Raw genomic sequence first — 23793 nt, 5'->3', positions numbered from 1 at the left:
GCTCCTTTTTTGGTATCTCAAAATTTTGATTCAATTTTATGAATCTGCTTAGCGAAACTCATTAAAGTACAGTTTGGGCCGTTGACTTTGATGATGAACCGTGTTTCATGGAAAGTTATATGCATTTCAAAATAAGATACGGTTATAATATGTTAAAAGTCAGTTCAATCCTATTCAAGAATGCCAAACAAAATAAGATATAACCAAGATTCAAGAAACTAAGAGTCGAAAATTATGAGAACAATATTCTTACTGAAAAAGATAAAAATATTTCATTGAGATATATTTAAGTTCTTTTTTTTTATATGCTCTCCTGATCGGGGAACCTTTAAGTCAAAATGTTTGAGTACTTAATTATAACTGAGTAAATATCTTGGTGAGATACGATTGAGTTATTATTTTGATATGCTCTCCTGATCGGGAGCATTTAACTCCCGCTTTTCTGGGCACTCAGTGATTTTTCTACAATTCAGTAGCTGATCAGTTAGCGCTCAACTGTCGAGCGGATCGGACGTTTTTCGAACAGAGCGTATAAGAGCGAATCTACAGGCTAAAGACGATTTTAAACAAGTTCGGATTTAGTGCCGTGTGTGTAGAACCGCGAGCGCCTTAAATCCGCGATGGGTCGACGCGAAAATACTTTTCGTATCGACTTTTCCAACGCGCCCAAAGCGCCCCCATACGAAGAAATACATAATTTCGTCGGTAACCAAATCGGTCTTACGCGAGCAAATGTGCTTCAGCTGCAACCAAGTAGAAAACTTGGATGCATGTACGTGAAGGTCACCGAACTCGAGCTTGCCGAGCATATAGTCGAAGAACACGACAACAAGCATGAAATTGTTGTAGAAGGTAAACCCTATAAGGTCCGAATCGTCATGGAAGATGGAGCAGTGGAGGTGAGACTGTTCGATCTTTCGGAATTTGTATCGAACGAAGCGATAGCTGTTTTTCTTAGCAGCTATGGCCAAGTTTTGTCAGTACGCGATGTGATATGGAATGAAAAATTCCTCTAGGGAGGAGTCTCAACAGGTGTACGAGCTGCTCGTGTGATTGTGGCAGAAAAGATCCCCTCCATGGTGGTAATAGAAGGCCAATCAACGTCGTTGAGCTACAAAGGCCAACGCCAAACTTGCCCCCATTGCAATGAATTTGCTCACGCGGGAATCCCGTGTGTGCAAAATAAAAAACTGCTGGTTCAGAAGTTCCACGCAGAACAAAACAAGATGTCGTACGCCAACGTCGCCAAACTATCAACACAACCCATCGTTTCTACACGTCCAACAAAACCAACATCTACAAAGCCTCCAACTCCTGCACCACCACCGCTAGGAGCTCCATCGTCATCAACGATGAGAACAGATTCGATGCCTGTGTTGCAAATCAGGCTCGAAGATGTTCAAAACCCAAATAAGGGACTCATGCCTCCACCAGCATCCACCAAACCATCACTGGGAAAGTCTACAGCACCGCAAACCGGACTCAACATGAACGTTGATGATACTGAATCTGACGCTTCACAGGCATCAACCACTCGCAGCAGCAAACGGCAAAAAAATCCACCTAGCAAAAAACCAAGGCAAGTTAAAAACTACAGCGACATGTTTTCGGATGTTGAAAATCAATAACAATGGATTTCGTAAGTTGCAACATAGCTACAATAAATATAAACAACATCACAGGAGGTGGACAATGAACACATCAATATACCAGGCTACAATATTATTTGTAACGTAGATGAAGCTCGAAGAGGAACGGTAATTGCTTTAAAAAACCACATCAAATTCTCGCACACAGAAAAAAGTTTGGACGGTAGACTGGTCTCAGTAAGCGTACACAATACAACCATATGTAACGTGTACGCACCCTCTGGTTCTAACCTTCGACCCCAATGCGAACGATTTTTCAACGACACAATTGCTTATTACCTGCGACATCGCACCGAACACACAATTCTCGGAGGCGACTTCAATTGTGTGCTTCGACAGTGTGATGCAACCGGCCAAAACAGCATGAGTTCATCATTACAAACCACAATTCGGCAGCTACACCTACACGATGTCTGGCTACAACTTCGCTCTCGTGACACCGGACACACACGTATCGCACACAATTCGTCAGCTCGCCTCGATAGATTCTACGTCAGCGACAGCCTACTCACACACCTTCGATCAACAGCTGTTCACGTCTGTTGCTTCTCCGACCATAAAGCCGTTACTGCCAGAATTTGTCTACCCCTCCCCGACCAACCAGCAGGCAGAGGATTTTGGAGTCTTCGTCCTCACTTGCTGACAGATGATAACATCAACGAACTACAAATCAGCTGGCAATTTTGGACCCGACAGCGGCGGAACTACTCCTCATGGATGCATTGGTGGATATTCTATGCAAAAGAAAAGATAAAATCATTCTATCGTTGGAAATCCAAACAGGCCTTCGACAGTTTTTATCGAGAACTGCAACGACTCTACGGTTTACTACAGCAAGCGTATGACGAATATTTCAGAAATCCCGAAATGTTAACATCCATCAATAGAGTGAAAGCAGAAATGCTTTCCCATCAACGGCGTTTTACTCAGCTGTTCATTCGCAACAACGAGAACCACATTGTAGGCGAACCACTCTCGGTGTTCCAGTTAGGCGAACGAAGAAGAAGACGTACAACCATCGAACGACTACGAGACGAAAATAATCAGATCATCGAAAACTCCGCTTTGATCCAATCACACATGTCTGATTACTTTGCAAATCTTTACAGCAGTTCCACAGTTGAAATAAACAACGAATTCGATTGTGACCAATTAATCCCACCAAACGACGAATTAAATGAAGCCTGCATGCAACCCATAACGACAAGTGAAATTTTTTCTGCTATACGAGCGAGTGCATCGAAAAAATCACCTGGCCCCGACGGAGTTCCGAAAGAATTTTTTATTCGAGCATTTGATGTTATCCACCGTGAACTCAATCTAATATTGAATGATGCTTTGGCCTCAAATTTCCCACCCGAGTTCGTCAATGGAGTTATAGTCCTGGTGAAGAAGCGGAATTCGGAAGACACTGTACGCGGATATCGTCCAATCAGCCTTTTGAATGCAGATTATAAACTGTTGTCTCGAATTCTGAAAGCGAGACTCGATAAAATCATCCGAAACCATCATCTACTGAGCAGCAGCCAAAAATGTTCCAACAGTAAGCTGAACATCTTTCAAGCCACTTTGTCGATCAAAGATAGAATCGCCCAGCTGATAACACGCCGCACAAAGGGTAAGCTAATTTCTTTCGGTCTCGACCATGCTTTTGATCGAGTAGAGCACACATTCCTCTTTCGAACTATGCTTAAGCTTGGTTTGAACCCAGCACTCATTGATTTGCTATCGAATATTGCCAACAACGCCACATCACGCATTCTCGTAAATGGGCACCTCTCATCGTCCTTCCCAATCCAAAGATCGGTGCGCCAGGGGGACCCGCTTCTTATGCACCTTTTTGTGCTGTTACAACCGCTAATAATTCGTCTAGAGAGGATTTGTGGAACAGATTTGATTGTAGCTTACGCCGATGATATCAGCACAATAGTAACGAAAAATGAACAGATTAGCAACATTCGATCTCTTTTTAGCCGTTTTGAAAGTGTTTCGGGTGCTCGGTTGAATATAGACAAAACAATTTCAATCAATGTAGGATGTACAGAAGGAAATCAATTGTCGGCTCCATGGCTAAGAACGGAAACTTCAATCAAGATCCTGGATTTGGTTTTTATAAATTCCATTCGAGAAATGATCAAAGTGAACTGGGATAAATTAGTGACGAACTTCAGTTATCAGGTTTGGCTACACTCATTAAGAACATTAACCCTTCATCAGAAAGTAACGTTACTAAATACGTTCATCACATCCAAAATTTGGTACGTTTCCTCCACACTGGCCCCTTACAGCGTACATATAGCGAAAATTACCTCCACAATCGGAACTTTTTTGTGGCGAGGATATTCCGCACGGATACCGATTCAACAGCTTGCACGGCGTGTCGAGGACGGCGGCCTAAAACTACACATTCCAGCCATTAAATGTAAAGCGCTGCTGTGCCGGTTAATACATTCAAGAAACTGAGGCTATGCCTTTCTATAATCAGCTTGTCTCCGCTCCAGGAGAAATAAGAGCACCTACATTCTTGCCATGCTTGAAGCAAATTCTAGAAAACTATTCTAATCTTCCCAACCAGCTAAGGCAAACGATCACCTCTCCAACTTTACACATTTTTTTCCTATCTCAAACCAACCAACCGAGGATCGAAACAGAATATCCTCAAACGAACTGGAAACGCGTGTGGAACAATATATCATCGAAACAAATTTCATCGCACCAACGTAGCCTACTGCATAGATGGGCAAACGGCAAAACTGATCATCGGCAAATATTGTACACAATTAGACGAACAGACGGGGATCGATGTTTATACTGAGATGCTGTTGAGACATTGGAACACAAATTTTTCGATTGCTCTCGAGTGCGAGACTCACTTCAACTTCTACGGGACCAGCTTGAGATTCAAACTGGAGGCCGTCCTTTTGCTACATGTGAACTGCTCAGACCTGCGTTAGAAGGAATAAACAAAAGATCGCGATCAAGCGTGTTATCGACTCTTGCACGATATATTGAATTCATTGATAACTGTTCTGATAGATTATTGGATCTTTATTAAGGCTGGAACAAATATCAATTTCTTCTTTTGTCACCCCTCCCTTCGAAATTTCCAAAAACTCGAGGGGGGAAATAAATAAAGTTTGAAGTAATTTATGTAAATTCCTTTAAAAAATTCCAATATCTGAAAGTTTACAAGACTGAAAATTAAATTTAAAAAGATGGGAGTTATTTCACCTTTTGTTTTCTTGATTTCATTGAATTATTCGATAAAAAATTACTTGATTTATAGGTTTTGTGCAACAATATAATATGAAACTTTGTTGCATACAAGCTTCCGTGCAATTTATTCCAATTTATTTGTTTTTCGCATTATTTTTTATTATCCCCCCCCCCTCGCGATGTCCCAACTCCGAGTGACAAAAGAAGGATTTGAAATTTGTTCCGGCCTAATTGGAATTTTATTTGAGCTTAATACAATGAATTGTACAATAGAAGTAACTAAGATACCCATTAGACAATAAAACCTGACCATTTATAAAACAACAAAAAAAAATCTACAGTCTTTTTTTCCGAAACATGTTTTTTCGGGTTTTCTTGTACTTTGAATAATGGAAAACTGAAGTAAAGAATCTGAATATTTTCTGAAAATTATATCTGAGCTACATTATGAGGCTCCAAAAACTATTAATTTTGTAAAAATTGGTTGAGAAACAAAAGAGATATATTGGTTTTAGCCAGGAGTGTCAAATTATAGTACCTGAAGTGTCAATGCGTGTGTCGGGTAATTTCATTGACGGATGAGGGTTAATACAATAGGGGAGAATGGGGATACTTGATCCCCTTTTCTTATTTTTATCATATCCTTCTGGAAAAATTTAGCAACTCACCGTTATTTTATATTTACTGACAGCGTGTTACTGCAAGCTTGGAGAAATACATGAAGCTGTAGATGAACTAGAAGCATTTTCGTGGAAGTAAAAAAAAATTGCGATATTTTTAAAGTTAAGAGAGGCTTGATCCTTTATTTAAGAAAACTTGATGCTACATTTCGGGGGCCATAGTTCTTGGAAATAATCAAACAAAATTTCAAAAAGAATGTCAATTGACTATTTTGGTCATATTTCTTTCCCATTTCACAATTTATAAGTTTCAGAAGAAAAAAAGTCCAAAACTATGACTTAACCCTAGAAACATTGCATACTTTAAGGCGCTATTTTCTTAATTTAAGATAAAATCAACTTTCTTAGCCTTTTTTCCAGATAATAATTGTATAAATATCAGTTATTGGATGAATAATCGTAATCTTGTAATCAGCAATGATCACAATCTATTAAGAAAAGAAAACCTATTTGAACTCTAGGGATCAATTGAACCCATAGCGAACATTTTAAAAAACTTCAACTTCGTTCGCGTTTTCATTACTCTAGTCATTGAAGCGGTAGCAAGTATTCAACTTCTCTCCTCGTAGAATCATTCGGCCCCGCGTTACCCCTCCCGACGTACACGAGCCCTACAGCTTTTTATCACTGATTCACCCATCTGATAAGCATGATTATTATCGAGCGCGATTTTCGAGCCTCCGGTATCGATAAGCGGTCATGTTGTTGTGACGACTGTCTAGCTCGCTTTTTCGAATTCTTTCCGACGTCTTATTTAATAATTTTAAATTATGCTGCTATCAGAATCGAAACATGTGTAATTGAGAGCGTAACAACTCTTTGATAGATTCATCAATCACGACAGTGTGTGGATTGTGATTTATTGGCAATTCAGCGCGGAAAGCGCGATAACATTTTCCCAGATTCCGATTGATTTGATTTTTAATAATCCAATTGAACGCCGAGATTGGAGAGTGCTGCCCTATCGAAAAACGTATTTATTGGTGCAAGCCGGTTCGTTCATTGATTGGGAAGGATTTATGATTTGTTAGCACCTAGAAATTGCGCGTAAGAATGACGTTAATCAAGTTTCTTTATTCGCCACCTAATATAATTGTAAAGGTTTTCTTACATTAATCGAATAAACCTGACAGTTCAAGATTAAATTTTGGTATGCTGATGAAAAATTAAAAAAATTCTATCATTTTTTCCAAAATTTGCACTGTTTCCTCATGAACGTCACTACGTGGTGATTGAGGCCTTACAGAGAATTTGTCGTTTTATGGAACGATTCCTAATATTTTTTACAGAATATAAAGCTTAGTTCTTTTAGAAATGGGACACTTTCATTTGCTAATAGCTCGTTAACTAGTTATTGAATATTGAAAATTTTGACAGCATTTTGTTGCCTGTAAAAAGTACTATTCGCCCTATTTTTTTCAAAATTTAAAATTTACGCGTTTTTGAGATATGTACGATGCAAGAGAAAAAGAAAAAAATAATTTTGCACAGTTTCCTTGAAAATACGTCATTATCAAATTGATAGCTGACAACACCGTTGATTATTCAAAGAATTACTGAGTTTTTGTGGTGGATAAGTATGCAAACACTGTCAATAATGTCCACAAAGTTAAAATCAAGCATTGGAGAGAAGCACATGATCGGCAACAACGGTTAAGGATCATCAAGGAAGTCAAGTCTCATACCAGCATTTTTAATTTTCAATAAACGAAAAACTTAGGGTAGATCGCTGAAATGTCCAAAACAATTTTCTCCGATAAGCTGAAAGTGTTGCCTAGTGATGACTCATTGAAATCCAACCTCAAACAACCATTTTTTGATAGTTCCAAAACTCTTAAGCTGTAAAACCGGTACCGAAAAAAAAACGTTCAAAAATGTGGTCAAAAATAATATAATTTGATCATTTCGAAACAACTGTATCCACTAAAATGCTTCCAGTTTCCAGTTTCCAGAGAAGTATTGGACCAAAAAGTATCAGAAATTGAAGAAGGAGGGTGAAGCTACCTAAAATATAGATTTTACGAAGTATAAGTTGGAGAAACTGATCAATACCATGGCTGAAAAAAGTGTGCGCCGGCCAATGGGAGATACCAAGAATAAAGTAGAAATTTCTTTAGCAAAAAACGGTAAATATTTTTTTTCAAATTTTTTCATGAAAGATAATAACATTACCTTCTTTTTCTTCATAGAAAGTATTTCGTTCAAACGAATGGTTTTTTAGATACAGGCATTCGTAACTGTCCCATTTCTAAAAGAACTAAGCTTTAGAATCCTATGTTTTTTGACAATAACGTAAAGTAAAAGAAAACCCTTGGCAGATTGATACCTGTTTGGTGATCATTTCAAGTGCTCATTCATCCGGCTCATTATGGGAACATAATTCAGCGCCGAGCACCTGTTCGGAATGGCCTTTGGTGAGTGAGCAGCAACAAACTTCTTCACGGGTTGATGAAAGGGCGGCTCCCATCCGTTCGCCACTCACTGTCTCTTTTCTCGATCATAAATGAGTGGACCATCGTCATCATCCATCCATCCATTGGATCCGCCGGATAAAAAAAGGGGTCGCCTCTGAGAGTGGGTTTTCTAAATAGATACAACATGCCCATACGACGACGACACAACGACACGTTCGAATTAGTCCGATTGAAGTTCCGGTGCGATGAGCCGGATTTTAACGCTTGAATAGTTACTTTACTTTACTCAACCTATAACCTAACCTTATGCCATCCGTGCCACCTCCAGTCCAAGGGGGACATTGCCGGGGGAATCATATTTTACCGCCAACCCAACCGGACGAAAAACGGGTTCGGTTCACATGTCGTTTGAATTTTTAGTCACTCTTGCCAGCGTTCTTATTATTGTTTTCCATCCATTCGAAACATATCGATGATACTCTCATCTATTGGAACCTATTAGCGCAACAGCAGCAGCGGAAATGCACAGCAGCTTGGAAATGGTGGAATGAAGCTCTGAAATGTTGATCTGGGTTGGGCGGATTACTTCCGGTGGGTCGTTCACTGGCGATGACTACGACGTCGACGTTCAAAGGGCTCGTTTGAGCTGAATGAGCATTTTGCTTTGATTTCGGACGCTCTATCCAGGTGTTGCTGGGCTTTGTCCACGTGTCCCCGTAGAAAGTGGAACGATTTTAGAGTTTTTTCTTTTCATTCATAATAGGTAATAAAATCGACTGTCATATTTATGAAGAAATTCACTTGAACACATGAACTTCTCAACTCAAGCCTCAATTTCACTTAATAAATGTAACCTAACCAAATTGACGACATAAAATGGTACAAACCACATTTTTAAATTAATTTTGGCATTTCCAGCCATAAAGTTTATGCCCATTGGAACAATCTTCACACAAGTTAAAAATTAATAACAAGGAAATTAAAGTTTATAAGATTTTTTCTGGAAGAAAACTTAAAGTAACAACTACATAGATTCAATGGAATCAACCATATTGTAGCAATTTAAATAATGTTGATGGTTTCAGCACGAGTCGTGTGTTTATCCAACGAGGTTTTCCGAGTGCTAAGCGAATTTCAATTTTAATAATGCTGACAACTTAAAAAATGAATATTAAATGCGAAAAGTCCCAGTGGGAGACTCAAAAACAGTTAGAAATAAAATTTTCAACCAAAGTTCTCATGGTAAATCGTTTAAAAGGTCTAAGAGGATCCTATAATGAGTTTAAATTTGAATAAAAGTGAAGATTATTTATTCCATGAATTGAGAGGAACGTGAGAGCTGTTTTTCAAGATCTTCGGATTGAATCTGAATAGAAGAAGTGCTAAAAAGGCAAATTTTTCTGACTGGTTCGTCTAACTGACGTATGAATAGGCCTGACTTCATTTCTTCAAGGTAGAAAAGCTGTCCGCGGGTAGAAAAAAATTATATATGGTGGTTAAATCGTGAGCAAAATATTTGGGCTCTTGTGGGGAGATATTTTGAAAAATTTCGTAATGGACAGCAAAACGGACCTGGCCTTTTTTCAACTAGAATTTTATCGTTAACAAGTCTCGCCTGTATTTCTCGGAGATAAACAAGGAGTAAAAAAGTAAAAAAATAAATATTTAGTGTTTGAGGCGGCTAACGATCTGTGGAAACTGCAAATTATTCAAAGATTGACATGATGAATGACTAAACATACAAAGAAGACTGCCTCCAAATGCGACCGTTTTCTCTGCAAAGCACTTCAATAGGTCCCACATAGTTTATACTCTGTTTATATTATATCTGGAATCGTGTCATTACGTAAAAACGGCGATGGAGTGATAGAAAATCAAATATGCTGTTTTTGTACCGAAGGAGGACAATTGGCTAAATTTGTTACATGTTACTTCGACCAAATTCAAAATTTTGAATAATTTTGGAGGTCAAGCTTCAGGAAACAGCAAACGTAATCAAAAATAGCTTCGATTTAAAAAAAAAAGGTGGTTCATAGTATGCATTATAGATGGCGTTTCGCCAAAAAATTAAAGTCGAAAAATTTCTTCATTCGATGCTATCTCAAAATCCACTTGACAGAACATCACAAAAATTTGCATATGTAAACGTTACATCACCAGGTAAATTCGCTGAATATTTCATCAAATTTCATACATGCATTCAAAAGTTATTGACAAAACAAAGTGTTGCACTTTTTTCGAAAACACTCCTTAATTATTCCTTTTAAGAGATTTTTTATTGATCTAATGAAAAAACTAACTAACAGTTCGGATCGTGATATTCTTATTCGTTAATTTGTAAAAAGTAGTGTGATTTTTTCTCGCAATTGCGTATCCATCTCGTGCATTATCTCCGGCGCTTGGTCACTTGCTTGAGGTGGCGCGCCACAAAACTGGCATAAAGAGGATTGCTGCTAACACACCGTTACCAAGTGCTGTTGCTATGACGCGCAACAAAAAAGCGAGAGCATCTGCCACTAATCAACAAGCCAGTTGTTCCAAGCGACCAAGGTGTGAAGAAAATGCACCGTCGGATCATCATGCGAGGTTACTGGCAAACAACAGTTTTGCTGCGCTTCCGGTTCAAGATGCAAGATGATCCGGTGCAAAAGAAATCTAAAGTACCCCCATTATTTTTGACTTCCAAAGAAATAAATGCCCTTAGGGATGAGCTCACGGCGAAGCAAATTTTCCCTCTGTTTAAGCTCTGCAGTATGGGGACAAACATAATTTGTTCCTGCGAGTCGGATTACATAGAAACCAAACAGTTCCTGCAAGACAAGAATCTAGAACTTTATGCTCATGATTTTCCTGGAAATAAGCCGATGAAAGTAATTTTACGTGGTCTTCCGGAATTCAACCCGGTGGATATCATGTCAGAGCTGAAAGCTTCAAAACTCAAACCGATTAATGTTTTCACTATCGGGCGGGAAGAGACTGGAAACTACTGGGACAAACTCTTTTTGGTTCACCTTAAGAAAGGGTCTGTGTCTCTGGAAAACTTTCGAAAGGTTAGGGCTCTTTTCAACATAATTGTTGAATGGGAGCGCTACCGGCCGAAAAAAAACGTGACGTGACGCAGTGTAGCAAATGTTTGGCATTTGGTCATGGGACAAGAAACTGCTATATGCAAGCGCGGTGCAGTAAATGTGCTGAACATCACCTGACTGAAAAGTGCAATCAAATAGAAGAGAATCCGGAACCTAAGTGTGTAAATTGTGGTGCCAACCATGAAGGCAACGATCGAGCATGCCCCAAGTGAACCGAATTCATTGAAATACGCAAGCAGGTTTCTAACAGGAATCATCGTAAACAACGACTTCCCCCTCCAACTACTATGGAACATTTTCCGCTGCTCTGTACCAATGTTCCAAACTTACCTCCACTTCCGCTGAATCAACGCAAGCAAAATGTGCCACAATCTTCCACTGTACAACACCGATTTGCAACAGCTGCCGCTGCCCATGCAGTCCAACTCACCGTTCCACCAGGCTGGAGAAAACCCGAATCTAACGTCGTCGCTCCTCCGTCAGATGATGACACTCTATACTCGCCGGACCAAATGATGATGTTTGTCAAAGACATGCACCAACAATTACGCCAATGCCGTATAAAGCAACAGCAACTCGATGCAGCCACGATGGTACCTACTTCTCAACTTCCTCAACAAATATGGGCAATAACTCAGTAAAAATTCTAAATTGGAATGCTTGTTCCCTCCGGAAAAAAAAACATCGAACATGTCAACTTCCTGGAAAGTCGTAGTATTGATATTGCTATCCTGACAGGAACACATCTTAGACCAGATATCAAGGTGTTCATCCCAGATTTTCGTTTCATCAGACTTGATCGTACTCAAGGCGCAAGAGGAGGAGTAGCAATCGCACTGCGTAACAACATAAACAAACTTCCGTCTACTACCAAGTTTTCGTATGGAAATCATCGAGGCCGTGGGAGCGGAGGTCGAAACAACAGAAGGAATTATTAATATAATCGCAGCATACTGTCCCAAACAAACCAACAATCGTGATGGATCTGCAGCGGCCCTTGGGCGAGACATCATCAAATTGACCAGACATCGGGGACAGCTCATCATTGCCGGTGACCTCAACGCAAAACATCAAGCTTGGGGTAATACTCGAAGAAATCTCAATGGCAGCATCCTCCAGAGAGATTTTTTATACCACCTTGAATCCGGATACTCCAACCCGTCTGAACCGATCTGGGGCACATGCTACCATTGATCTTTTCGTTACGAATCTGACCAACAACATCTCGAAACCTCTCGTATTCCAAGAACTGAGCTCGGATCACTACCCATTGTTGGTTGAAGTTGGATCCGTGGTCAATCGGCATCTCATCACTCGGCGTAATTATCATCGTGTCAACTGGGAGCTGTGTGGGTGCAGGCGTTAACTTTGGAGACTACCTGGAGACAATCCAAGACATCGATCAGCATCTACAGAACATCGAGGACGCCCGGGAGCAGCATGTGCCTAAGGTCCGCCAGGTAAGCAACACTATTGATAGACTCACTAAAGATCTCATTCGTACTCGTAACATCATCCGCAGACAGTTGTTACAATTTAAATTTCATAAAATGTTTCTAGTCCTAAATAATATGATACGATAATTTGGCAACCAAAAACCCATCCCCTAGTTGATAATTCATAGCGTGTCGTTAAAATTTATCCAAACACACGACAAAAAACACTGCGTGTAAAATACACGAGTATTTCACGTTTAGCGTGAGGTGGAAAACCCGAGAAACGTCATTCGCATTTCCGAGTGAAAAGAAAAGCAAAAGTTCGCCAAGAGAAGAAGTGCCAGTGAGTAAGTCAGTGCGCCGGACGGAAAAGAAAACGGAGAAAACTGAGAAGGATAATCAAACGGGATTCCTCAGCACGCAAAAATTAACAAAAGCTCCGTTAAGGTGCATATTGGAACACGCGTCACGTGCTTTTCGGAAGCAAAGGCAGAGAAAAGTCTACTGAAAGGGACGCCAACCAAGAAAAGCGAATTCGAGCGAGGAGGGATGCTCAAAACTTCGGAAAAACGAAAAACAAGAGGGTCGCATAGGTACGACGACATTTTTCAAAATGAAAAACCTGCAAACTTCTTGCTAACAAGCGCCTTCTTCCTAAATACAGGCGGCCTTCTTTTATCAATTGCATTGATTCCCGCTACATTCGCCGGAAGAAAGGTGGCAATCAACCACTCAATATCATCAGTAGTTTCGGCTGCAACTGCCTGCCTCGTCTCGGCTACAACGCGCTCGCGGTGACAACATCAAAGGTGGCAGTTAGCCACAAAGCATCATCGTAGCGATTCTTCGTCTACGGCGCTCGCAGGCTTAGTACCAATTTTGGGCCAGCTACTCAGCATCACCGGCAGCTCTTGCTGCAAATTTTACGCTACATTCTTCGGAGGAAAGGTGACAAGTGGTGACACCCCGTCATCGGCAGATTCGGCGACAACTGACTCGCTGCGCCCGCCGTGGGAACATCAACGGTGTTATTCAGCCACACAGCATCATCTTCTAGATTCCGCAGTCGTAGTCCCAATTGTGGTGACTACACAGTATTAAATAATTACAAGTTATAAACTGCAAATAAATGGAACAAGTTAATTCTACTAAATTTACATGACCTATGACGTAATGTAAATTCCCGAAACGAAAAAAATGACATTGTGAATTTACATGACCATAACAATGAAACCGTTCCGGCTCATTATTCCTATTTAATTTTTGATTCATTATTTTATCAACTTTCAGCCATTAGCCTTATAACAAGACATGATAAGTTTTAAAAAGATAATTATAATGTTCATGTTTACTCGAAATCCACAAGCTCCACACTTGGAACAGATTTTTTTCGGTTCATCAAATCGAACTGTCTGCTTACTGGTCAGCCGTTCGGTGTTTGTTTGTGAAACGATTCTGCTACAGGGTGTATCTGAAATTTCTTTTAGTTTCGTTAATACTTTTTGGATGGATGATTTTGAAAAAAGTTTTTATTACTTTTCAAAATAGGAGGTAGCACTCAGTTAATCTAGAATGTACAGTACCGTTCATATTTGTATAGAAATTGGAAGCACGCGCACTGCCACTTCGACTTTGAACTTCCATAACTTTTGACTCTGATGATATTTTTTGATCAATTTTCTGCGTTAGGTAGAACAACTATCACACTATTATATCAAAAAATTTGAGCTTTCTGGAGTTTGTGTTGCCTGAGATACAGTAATTCTACGAAAATCGGACTTTTTGGACTTTTCTCATTCATACTGCAATATCTCAGGAACTATACTACATTTTTTGTTGAAATTTTGCAGAGTGATTGTTGAAATATAAAGTAAGCATGTCTGAAGTTTTTGGAAAGTTTTATTGATGGGATCAAACAATTTTTTAGGCATGAACCTAAAAATGCGATTTCTATAGAATTTTGGACGATTCATGAGAACATAATCGTTTCCATCCACAAATCAGTCAAAAAATGTCTGGCAAAAGCAATGATGAAATGAAAAAATGAAATTAAAGATCTATTTGTGTTTTGAAATCAGAATCTCGCATTATTGTTTTGATTTTTTGGTTGAAATAGATTTACTGGTTGTTAAACATAAAATAGGAGTTTCCTATGAAAACAATCGTCCAAAATTCTATAGAAATCGCATTTTTAGGTTCATGCCTGAAAAATTGTACCTCCCGTAACTTATGATCCCATCGATAAAACTTTTCAAAAACTTCAGACATGATAGCTTTACATTTCAACAATCACTCTGCAAAATTTCAATAAAAAATGTAGCGTAGTTTCTGAGATATTACAGTTTGAATGTGAACATTTGTATTACAGTTTGAATGTGAAAAGTCCAATAAGTCCGATTTTCGTAGAATTACTGTATCTCATGCCACACAAACTCCAGAAAGCTCAATATATATAATAATAGTGTGATATAATAGTGTGATAGTTGATCTATCTAACGCAGAAAATTTGATCAAAAAATATCTTAAGAGTCAAAAGTTATGGAAGTTCAAAGTCGAAGTGACAGTGCGCGTGCTTCCAATTTCTATACAATTATGAACGGTACTGTATTTTGATTAATAATACTTGTTATTTGTTCGTTGTGCTTTGGAATGTTCTTTGCAAAATGATGGAATTAGAGGATGGGGTAATGAAGCTTGTAATTTGTTTGTATGAATATTAAACAATTCAAAACGATTCACTTGTAGGTATATAAATCCAGGAACTTGATTTTTTTTAATTCACAAGTTCATACTTATATCGAAGAAAAAAGAGAAAAAAAGCTTTATTGTGCTGAATCTTTTGTAACAACAAATTGAGAATATTTTTGACCTTTTTGTGCAATATTTATTTGAATTAAAAGTTTGACTATTTTTTTGCTATTCATTTTTAATTGTTAGATTACGTATCAATGTTATCGGTTAGAGTTATCCCTTTTTTTAATATTAAGAATCAAAGACAAGAGGTGAACTGTTGCTTAGAACAAAATATCACTTCTCCAATAAAGTCTACAAAATTATATCGAGTAATATACTATTTTTAAAGTGTGTATTTTTTTACAATAAGCAATAAAACATAATTTGTTTTTGGTGAAAATTGTTAAAAGGATTTCACTTTTTTATATTTATTGAAATTGGCAAACAATAAGACACACCCTGTGCGCGACAGCAACGTGTCTGGTTCCAATCATCGTTTCAAGCAAAAGTCATGTAAAATTACAACAAAATGACCCGAATGAGGAACCGCATGGTTTTCTCAGGGCTGCGTTATAATATTGCGGTTACTGGGAAAATTTCTAATCGCGCGACGGTAGCCTTCCGTGCGGTAGGCTAGCCGGAGCAGTAAACACAGTTAAAAAATTCACTCTTACTCACTAATTTCATTGAAAAGTTAAGAAGTAATTCTTGAATCAATCTTCAAATAATTATTTTGCAAGAGAGGTCAAAACATGAAGTCATCGGAATGAAATATTATTATTCTTAGTATTCATTGAGATTGAATTAATTACGAGCGTTAAAATCCCAGACAAAACAAAAAACAATCTACATTATTGAAAACACATTTTTCCATAGCCTGAGAATTAACGAATTTGGCATGACGAAGATTTTTGATGCGATAAATGCGTCTATGATACTTTATATGCTGGTCGAATTCAATTATGTTGTCGTTAAAATGTAACAAATCGTATATGAGAAGTTAAAAAAAGGAGTTGTGTACGGTGAATAATCTATTATAGGAAATAATACCATTTGCATAGCAAAAAAAAATTGGACTGCGCACTCATAACTGCGAAATTTGTGCGATCTGTCAAATCAGTATAAAATCTGACGGTTTTCTACACGCTAACCGCTTTTCAGTTAAACTTTATACGGATAACTCCGACTGCAAAACATAGCACGAAATCCAACATTCAGTGAATGATCGCTACCGTGTCGTCGAACTCTAAACTTATTTAAACAACTACAGGTTTTCATTTTTTTCGTGAATTTGTCCGCTGATTGACCCCATCGCAAACAGTTTTTTTTATTATTCCTTTTTCCGTGATTTTGACCGCTGATTGACCAAGCTCAAGGCAAACACAATTTTTTGTTTTATAAACAATAGATAATCCGATAATAATATTTGGTATACATGTTTGTTTGACAACTTTTTAGTAAATCATCTTTCAATGTTTTCCGCTTATTCATCCGATTGAATTTCAGTCGATAAATAATCCTTATAAAGAATAATGCTCATTATTTTCTTGAATACTGTAATTTTTTTTACAGTGGTACCCTACGGGAGCCCAAATCAGCTATCGCAGAAATAGAAAAAAAGAGTGGATCAGCAATATACAACACATCTGACCGAATTTTCCATGAAATCAAATTTTACATCAACTGTAAAACTCACATTTTTTTTGTGTGTAGCTACTCAACATCATCGACAGTTCCGGCCGCAATCTCGCACTACACCTGCAGTGGTGTAATCAACTGTGGCAATCATCGGCAACTTCGACTGCACTTATCGACTGCATCGGCGGTCGTCGCATCAACTGTGGCATTTGGCCACTTACTATCATCGGCAGTTGCGACCGTACTTTTCGACTGCACCTGCTATCGTCGAATCAACTGTGGCATTGGGCCACTTATCATCAACGGCACTACTCGACTGCATCTGCGGTCGTCGCAACAACGGAACACATCAGTGAAACCATCTGTGGCATGATGCCGGAGGCGGCGAGAGGAGGTTTGCCCACACCAAGGATGAAAAGCTTCGTGGCCACTCAGTGCGCTGCATCGCCTACATGGAGGACGCCGTAAGTGTAATAGAATCTGAATGAAAATGCTATGGGGGAAATGTGGGTAAAATGTTGCAAAAATTATAAACTAAACTCAAATTTAAAGTTTTCGAGCGTTGTTCATTTCGTAACGTCGCCAACGGTAAGCATTCCATAATACAGTATCAGCGTACTGGTCTGTCTTTCCTTAAAAGCCATATCAATCGAAACATAAAAATAATAAAGATGAGACTTGTGGACATAAGGAATAATGATTTTTCTAACATTCGCTCTCTCCCAGATTATGGAAGGCCATTTTGGAAACTTGCTTAAACTTTGAAAACAAAACCCTGATTCCTCTCGATAACAATAGTTCCATAGATCGCCTCATAACTCCTGCTGAGGAGGCTGCTGAGATAGGTCGACACTTTTTAAGCTCCCACAATCTCGGGCAATGAATTCATAAATAACAGTCACCGAATCCAAAATGACTTCTCTGAAGAACTGGAAATCACAGCTGACGAACTGTTGGGTGACATCAAATCATCTAAAAACAAGAAAGCTCCAGTATTCGACAACATAGGTACTGAATTTAGAACTCAAGCAGTTAAGTCTAAGGTTCTTTGACCATCTGGCAACGTTTTTCAATCTATACATCCGCCTTAGCAATTTCCCCTCGCACTGGAAATCAGCAAAGGTTATTCCTATCCAGAAAGTTGGAAAAGACCCATCCTTTCCCAAAAGTTATCGTCCCAGCAGCCTTCTTTCAGGGTTATCTAAAATATTTGAGAAGGCAATCCAAAAAATGAGCTACTTGAAAACCAATTCGGTTTCCGCAATGGCCGTTCCACTGTTCACCAATTGACACGTATCTCCAATATCCTTAAAAGAAACAAATCAGTCTCTTAAACCTCTGCCATGGCCTTGCTCGACATTGAAAAGGCATTTGACAACATATGGCGTGATGGACTCATTTATAAGCTGCACCAGTACAATCCTCCCAACTGCTTAGTAAAAATCATACAAAACTATTTATTGGAAAGAAGCTTCCGAGTCTCATTAAACGGAAATATTTCCGATGCTCAAGCTATTCCATCCTGTGTTCCGCAGGGTAGTATACTAGGCCCTCTCTTATTTAACCTGTTTACCTCAGATATACCCTCAATCCCTGAAAACGGATTTCTGTCGCTGTTGTTGGTGATACTGCAGTAGTCCACAATGGTTTAGTAATACGAGCGCTTAAAAATAAGCTACAGCGAAGCTTGGATGCAGTGATGGTAAATTCCGCCCGTCACGCTTGACCCGATTAATTTTGTTTCATCAAACGACTGGCACTGTTCTCAATTGACGGAGCCACTACTGGCATGACGGATAAAGCACGACACAATCAACATTTCTCCATCATCGACTGGCGAAGCTCCTACACAAGGTCAAAATTTCTCCTGAGAGTGACTGGCAAATCTCTTCACACTTCGATCGGCTGCTGACGGCAGGTACAACTAATTGAACGACTTGCTGGCAGAGAGCAACAATAGCAATAAAAACCGAAAACGGGCTTGCTGGCAGAAGCAACAATAATAATAAATTCTTTTCTTTTCGTCTTCGGTCGTCTTTGGCTTGCTGCCAGGAGCAACAATAATAATAAATGCGTTTCTTTTTCGTCATCGGTCGTTTGAATGCGATTGCTTGACTAGGTCATTCTTTTAGCTTCAAATGACTGGGGAATGAATGACTGGCAAACGAAGTGACTGGTCGTTAAGGAACAGTCAATTGAGTTTGACGGACCAAGAGGCTTCACAGTCACAGCTTCACGGCTCATGACGATGAATTTTGCCAAGCCTGTTTGGATTTCTTAACAAGTTACTTTAATAGTTGGAAGATATGCATAAACGCGGCAAAAATCCAAGTCATACTATTCCCCCATTCCCCGTCTCATAAACTTGTCCCTACTGAAGATTGTGAAATTTCCATGAATGGCACTACAGTAGAATGGTCGCATGATGCTGCCCACTTAGGAGTTACCCTAGACAGTAAACTGATTTTCAAACAGCATATCGGAAAAACTATAACCAAATGCAACATCTTGATAAAATCGCTGTATCCCTTAATCAACCGAAAATCCAAACTGTCTTTGAAAAATAAGCTCGTATCTACAAGCAAATTGTACTTCCCGTGATTGAATACGGTTTGCCAGTCTGGGAGAGTTGTGCAAAATCTCATCATCTGAAACTCCAGCGGATACAAAATAAATTCTCCTCCCCCCACTAAGGACTCGTACCTCCATGGTCCATGCTTTGGCAGACCCTTGAAAATCGCTTTAGTGAGTCTATTCATAAGTTCAGAGCAAGTTGCCGAACATCAGAACACCAGATCATACAGGATCTGGTTTCCCCCTAGGTTATCAAATGTATTATTAGTTAGGTAGGTTATCAAATATTTTTTTCTATTAAATACTAACAACTCACTAAAAGTGAAAATGATTTTTACTCTTAAATGTAAATTAATTGAATCAAACGAAACTTGAAGAAGATCCATGATTGTAGAGCCTGGCTGATTAGGCTGATCAACAACTATGTAAAATCAAATGTATAACCATAAAATCAGAGAAATAAAATGTTATTTTACTACTACTACTACTACTACGGCGGCCAACTCACTTAGTTGTTGGGCGTTATCCCGTTCGGTCGGCAGCAAGTGCTGCAGTGGCAAAAAAGATAAGTGCCAAGTGACCAGTTGTGATACGTTTTGCTGTGCGGTTCCTGGTCATCGTCTTGGGCGCTTTCTGAGGCCGACGCTGAGACGCACGGAACACGGGATGGACCGTGAGAGCGATCGGGGCCCGCTGGTTCCGCTAGAAACCGGATTGCGCGGAATCGTTTGTTTTCACAACCATAAATTTAAGTCTTGAAAGAGTACCTGAAATAAGATCGCTCTCACACGCATGAGTACGCGCAAGCAGAAAGGCCGAGTAAGTGTTTGCCAAAATCGAAACCTATTAGAGAAGATTTCTAAGTACCGTTGGTTTTCGCCATAATCACCATCGGCCTTTCTTTTGACCTCTGTTTTTGTCTGGAAATATCCGGATTCAGCCGAGGGAAGCTGCCCTGCTGGTCCTTGAGAGCTCTCAAGTTAAAAAGAATTGTTAACAGTTAACAATTTCTTTGAATACAATTTTGTAAACTGAAGAGTGTTTAAATCTTTTTTGAACCATTTTCCAAAAAACTAGCTGCGAATCCATGACTTCCCGCTAGCCGCCGGGCAAAAGTTACGAAGTGCTGCAAATTCCAGAAGGTATTTTACGCGTAAGCCAGTATTTTATTACGGATTTTGAGTTTGAAGATTTTCACTTTTTCTTAGCCATCAAACGATACACATACACAAATCGAAAAAATGGTGTGTGTTAATGTGGTGAAAACAAATCTTTGATTTTTTTTCTTGCAAATCACATGACCCAAATGTATAAAGGTTAGAACCGTCCCGAAAATTAACCACCAGTGGACTTTTTTTAAACCTCGATAAAATTACCAAAACCGAAAACTCCGTTTTCATAAAAAAAAAGTTCCATAATTCATAAGCCCTTCAGTGTCACCTAGCAATTGAATCAATATAATGGTCATACCTAGTTGAAATCAACTAAAAGAAGAATTGGAACGTACCGCAGGGTTTTCATTTTCCACTTTTAGAACGGGATAAGGATTACTGCTAGTTGGGTTTGAAACAGCAGCATTCACCGTCTCAGTTGGAGCCGTTGGAGAACTAGTTGTTCCAACTTCCACATCGCCTTCTTCAGGCATTTTTTATAGAATTACTTTCACTATTGCTCGTTACTTCACGAAATTGTTTTGATGACAATTAACCAAATGTTTATACCCAACCGCGCGCGTCGAATTCCTGCCGAAGACTAACCGAATGAAGCATCCGATAAAATCCCGTTTTCGAAAAGAAGGCAGAATTTCCTAAATACAGCTGATAAGTGTCCAGAAGACCCCAGAACCTTTCCTCTCCCTGTCAACCCCCTTGAGTATCGACAACCCTAAATGAAATAGAAGAAAATTTATTGTATTTCTGATGAATTCGACGGAACTGGTACCTATTTACTACCGAAATCGAGATAACTTGGGCCTGGGACGCTAGAGAGTCCCACGACGAGCAGCCAGTGAACGGTGGATGGATATGTATATCTACTAAGCCTAGTCCGAGCGCCGTGATTCGTCCGATAAGATTATCTCTACCTTTGCAATCCTCTTCTCTTCCACCTTTCGACGGTTGGGGAAACTGAGATTTTAGCAATGTTTTTGTTTTTATTCCCAAAGTTTGGTTGCGGATGGTGGCAAGCAGGTGGGCCCAATCTATGATTTATAAACTAAACGATATCAACAAGTCAGTCACAGCTAAAGCTACTACTACCACAATCTGGTTGTCGGTGGAGTCAATGATGACGTTGGATTTGTTTACCGTTTTTCAACCAAGATGCCAGCGTTTTGATTATCGAAAAGTGTTAATGACGATATGACAGCTTCACGCAAATTGTATCAGAGACAGAGGTGACTAACTAGCTTTGAACGCTTGTAAACTTCTTATAGATTGGCTAAAAGGTGTCCACGACGAAATTTACACCGTTGGGTAGAATTTAATGAGAATTTGGGTGGATTTAGTTCATAGTGCATTGTTTACATCCTGCAAGTTTTAAAGTCCTGTGATCAAACTCGCGGAAATGGAGTCGAAAGAAAAGCTCGTGCGTGATCAAATCTTGCGCATTCATCACGAGAACAAGGATCTCTTGCATCGTTCCATGGCTATAACGTTGGAAAGCGCGAACTCCACGGTGTTGTGAGTGGTTAAGCGGTTCGAGGAACGATTGACCACCGATCGGAAGCCCAGATGTGAAGGAAAAAGTATTCCGTACAACACTCAAAAATTACAACCACGGAGTTGGGACCTTCAACCGAAACCCTAACGCCTCCGTTCGGGATGTGGCTAAGAAGCTGCACCTAAGCCAAAGTTTTGTGCAGAAGGCCAAAACTAAGGCTGGGCTTCGAATGTTTAATTTACAAAAGGCCCCTAATCGCGACGAGAAGCAGAACAAGACCGCCGAAACCCGTGCCAGGAAGTTGTACCTCAACATGCTGACGAAATTTGAATGCTGCATCATAGACGACGAAACATATGTGAAAGCCGACTTCAAACAGATCCCCGGCAACCTGTTTTTCACGGCCAAGGATAAATTCAGCGTTCCGGAGCATGTCCACACTCAGAGGATGTCAAAATTTGCGAATAACTTCATGGTTTGGCAAGCCATGTGTGCGGGAAGCGGAGTGGACTTTTCGTGACCCAGGACACGATGAACGGACAGATGTATTTACATGAAAGAGTGCCCTCAGAAGCGGCTACTACCCCTCGTGAAGGCCCACAACGTCCCAGCAATCTTCTGGCCGGATTTGGCCTCATGCCACTACTCCAAGGACGTGCTGAAGTGGTATGCGGACAATAAGTTCCATTTCGTGCCGAAAATGTTCTCACGGGCCATGTCGAACAACTCGGCGATCCGCTGCAGCAGAAGGAGGGTCCTGGCGAGTGTGACCTCGTCCATTCTGCGATGCGGAGGGGCTGCCTGGAAGGCAGCCTTGAGCAGGCAGTGTAACCTGCAAAAGCTCTGCAGTGTGCAGCGGCTGATGAACCTGCGAGTAATCAGCGCCTACCGAACAGTGTCCTCGGTAGCCGCTGATGTTGTGGCATCTCGGTCTTGCTAGAGGAAGATACCTTCTGCTACGAGCACAGGCACATGACCGACGTGCGGAAACATGCCAGAAAGGCCTCGCTGTCCAACTGGCAGCACCAGTGGGACAACTCGGAACGTGGTCGGTGGACCCATCGCTTGATTCCTAACATCGGATCCTGGATGGACCGGAGACATGGAGATGGATGGATTTCTGCAAGACACAGTTCTTGACTGGTCATGGATGTTTCATGCAGTACCACCATCGGTTCGGACACGTGGCCTCGCCATCCTGTCCAACCTGCGCGCAGCTGCGGTGACACAATAGAGACACCAGTACACGTAGTGTTCAACTGTCCGAGGTTCGAAGGGGTACGTGCTAACATGCTTGCCGCCTGCGGACCAGACACGACAGCCAACAACATCGTGCGGAGGATGTGTGAGGATGCCAATACTTGGCGCGTGGTCAGCGATGGGTTCACCCGGATCATGACTGCCCTGTAGAGGAGTTGGAACCAGCACCAGTCCGCGACCGGTGTAGGGAGCACCTGAGTTGTGTGCGTCCAACCCTGGCAGTAAAGCATACAATGATAAGACTATACCTTCTGTGTATGCCGAGCTGCTAGGTACGTCGCGCGTCTGTGTGTAGGATATCTCCAATGTTACTGTTGAGGCGATTAAACTCGACGCTAATTTGTAGCAGATTTATTTATCAGCTTCAAAGCTGCAAATATAATATAGGTTAGGTTGGTTTGCTCTACATTGTGAATTCAGTTCGACTTACTATTTAGTGCCGA

General features: G+C 40.1%; 1 protein-coding gene across 1 annotated transcript in view; it reads right to left on the bottom strand.

Moving 5' to 3' along the window:
- Positions 1–21114, bottom strand: part of LOC129740183 (proton channel OtopLc-like) — a 49578-nt gene extending 28464 nt beyond the window's left edge. Inside the window, exon 1 of the mRNA XM_055731799.1 lies at positions 20937–21114. Coding sequence (XP_055587774.1) covers positions 20937–21074 — 138 coding nt within the window. The 5' untranslated portion in view covers positions 21075–21114. The remainder of the gene's footprint in view (positions 1–20936) is intronic.
- Positions 21115–23793: the final 2679 nt, after the last annotated feature.

Source organism: Uranotaenia lowii, chromosome 1, assembly GCF_029784155.1.
Source record: "Uranotaenia lowii strain MFRU-FL chromosome 1, ASM2978415v1, whole genome shotgun sequence".
Taxonomy (NCBI): Eukaryota; Metazoa; Arthropoda; class Insecta; order Diptera; family Culicidae; genus Uranotaenia; species Uranotaenia lowii.
This window is presented reverse-complemented; position numbering and strand designations above follow the sequence as displayed.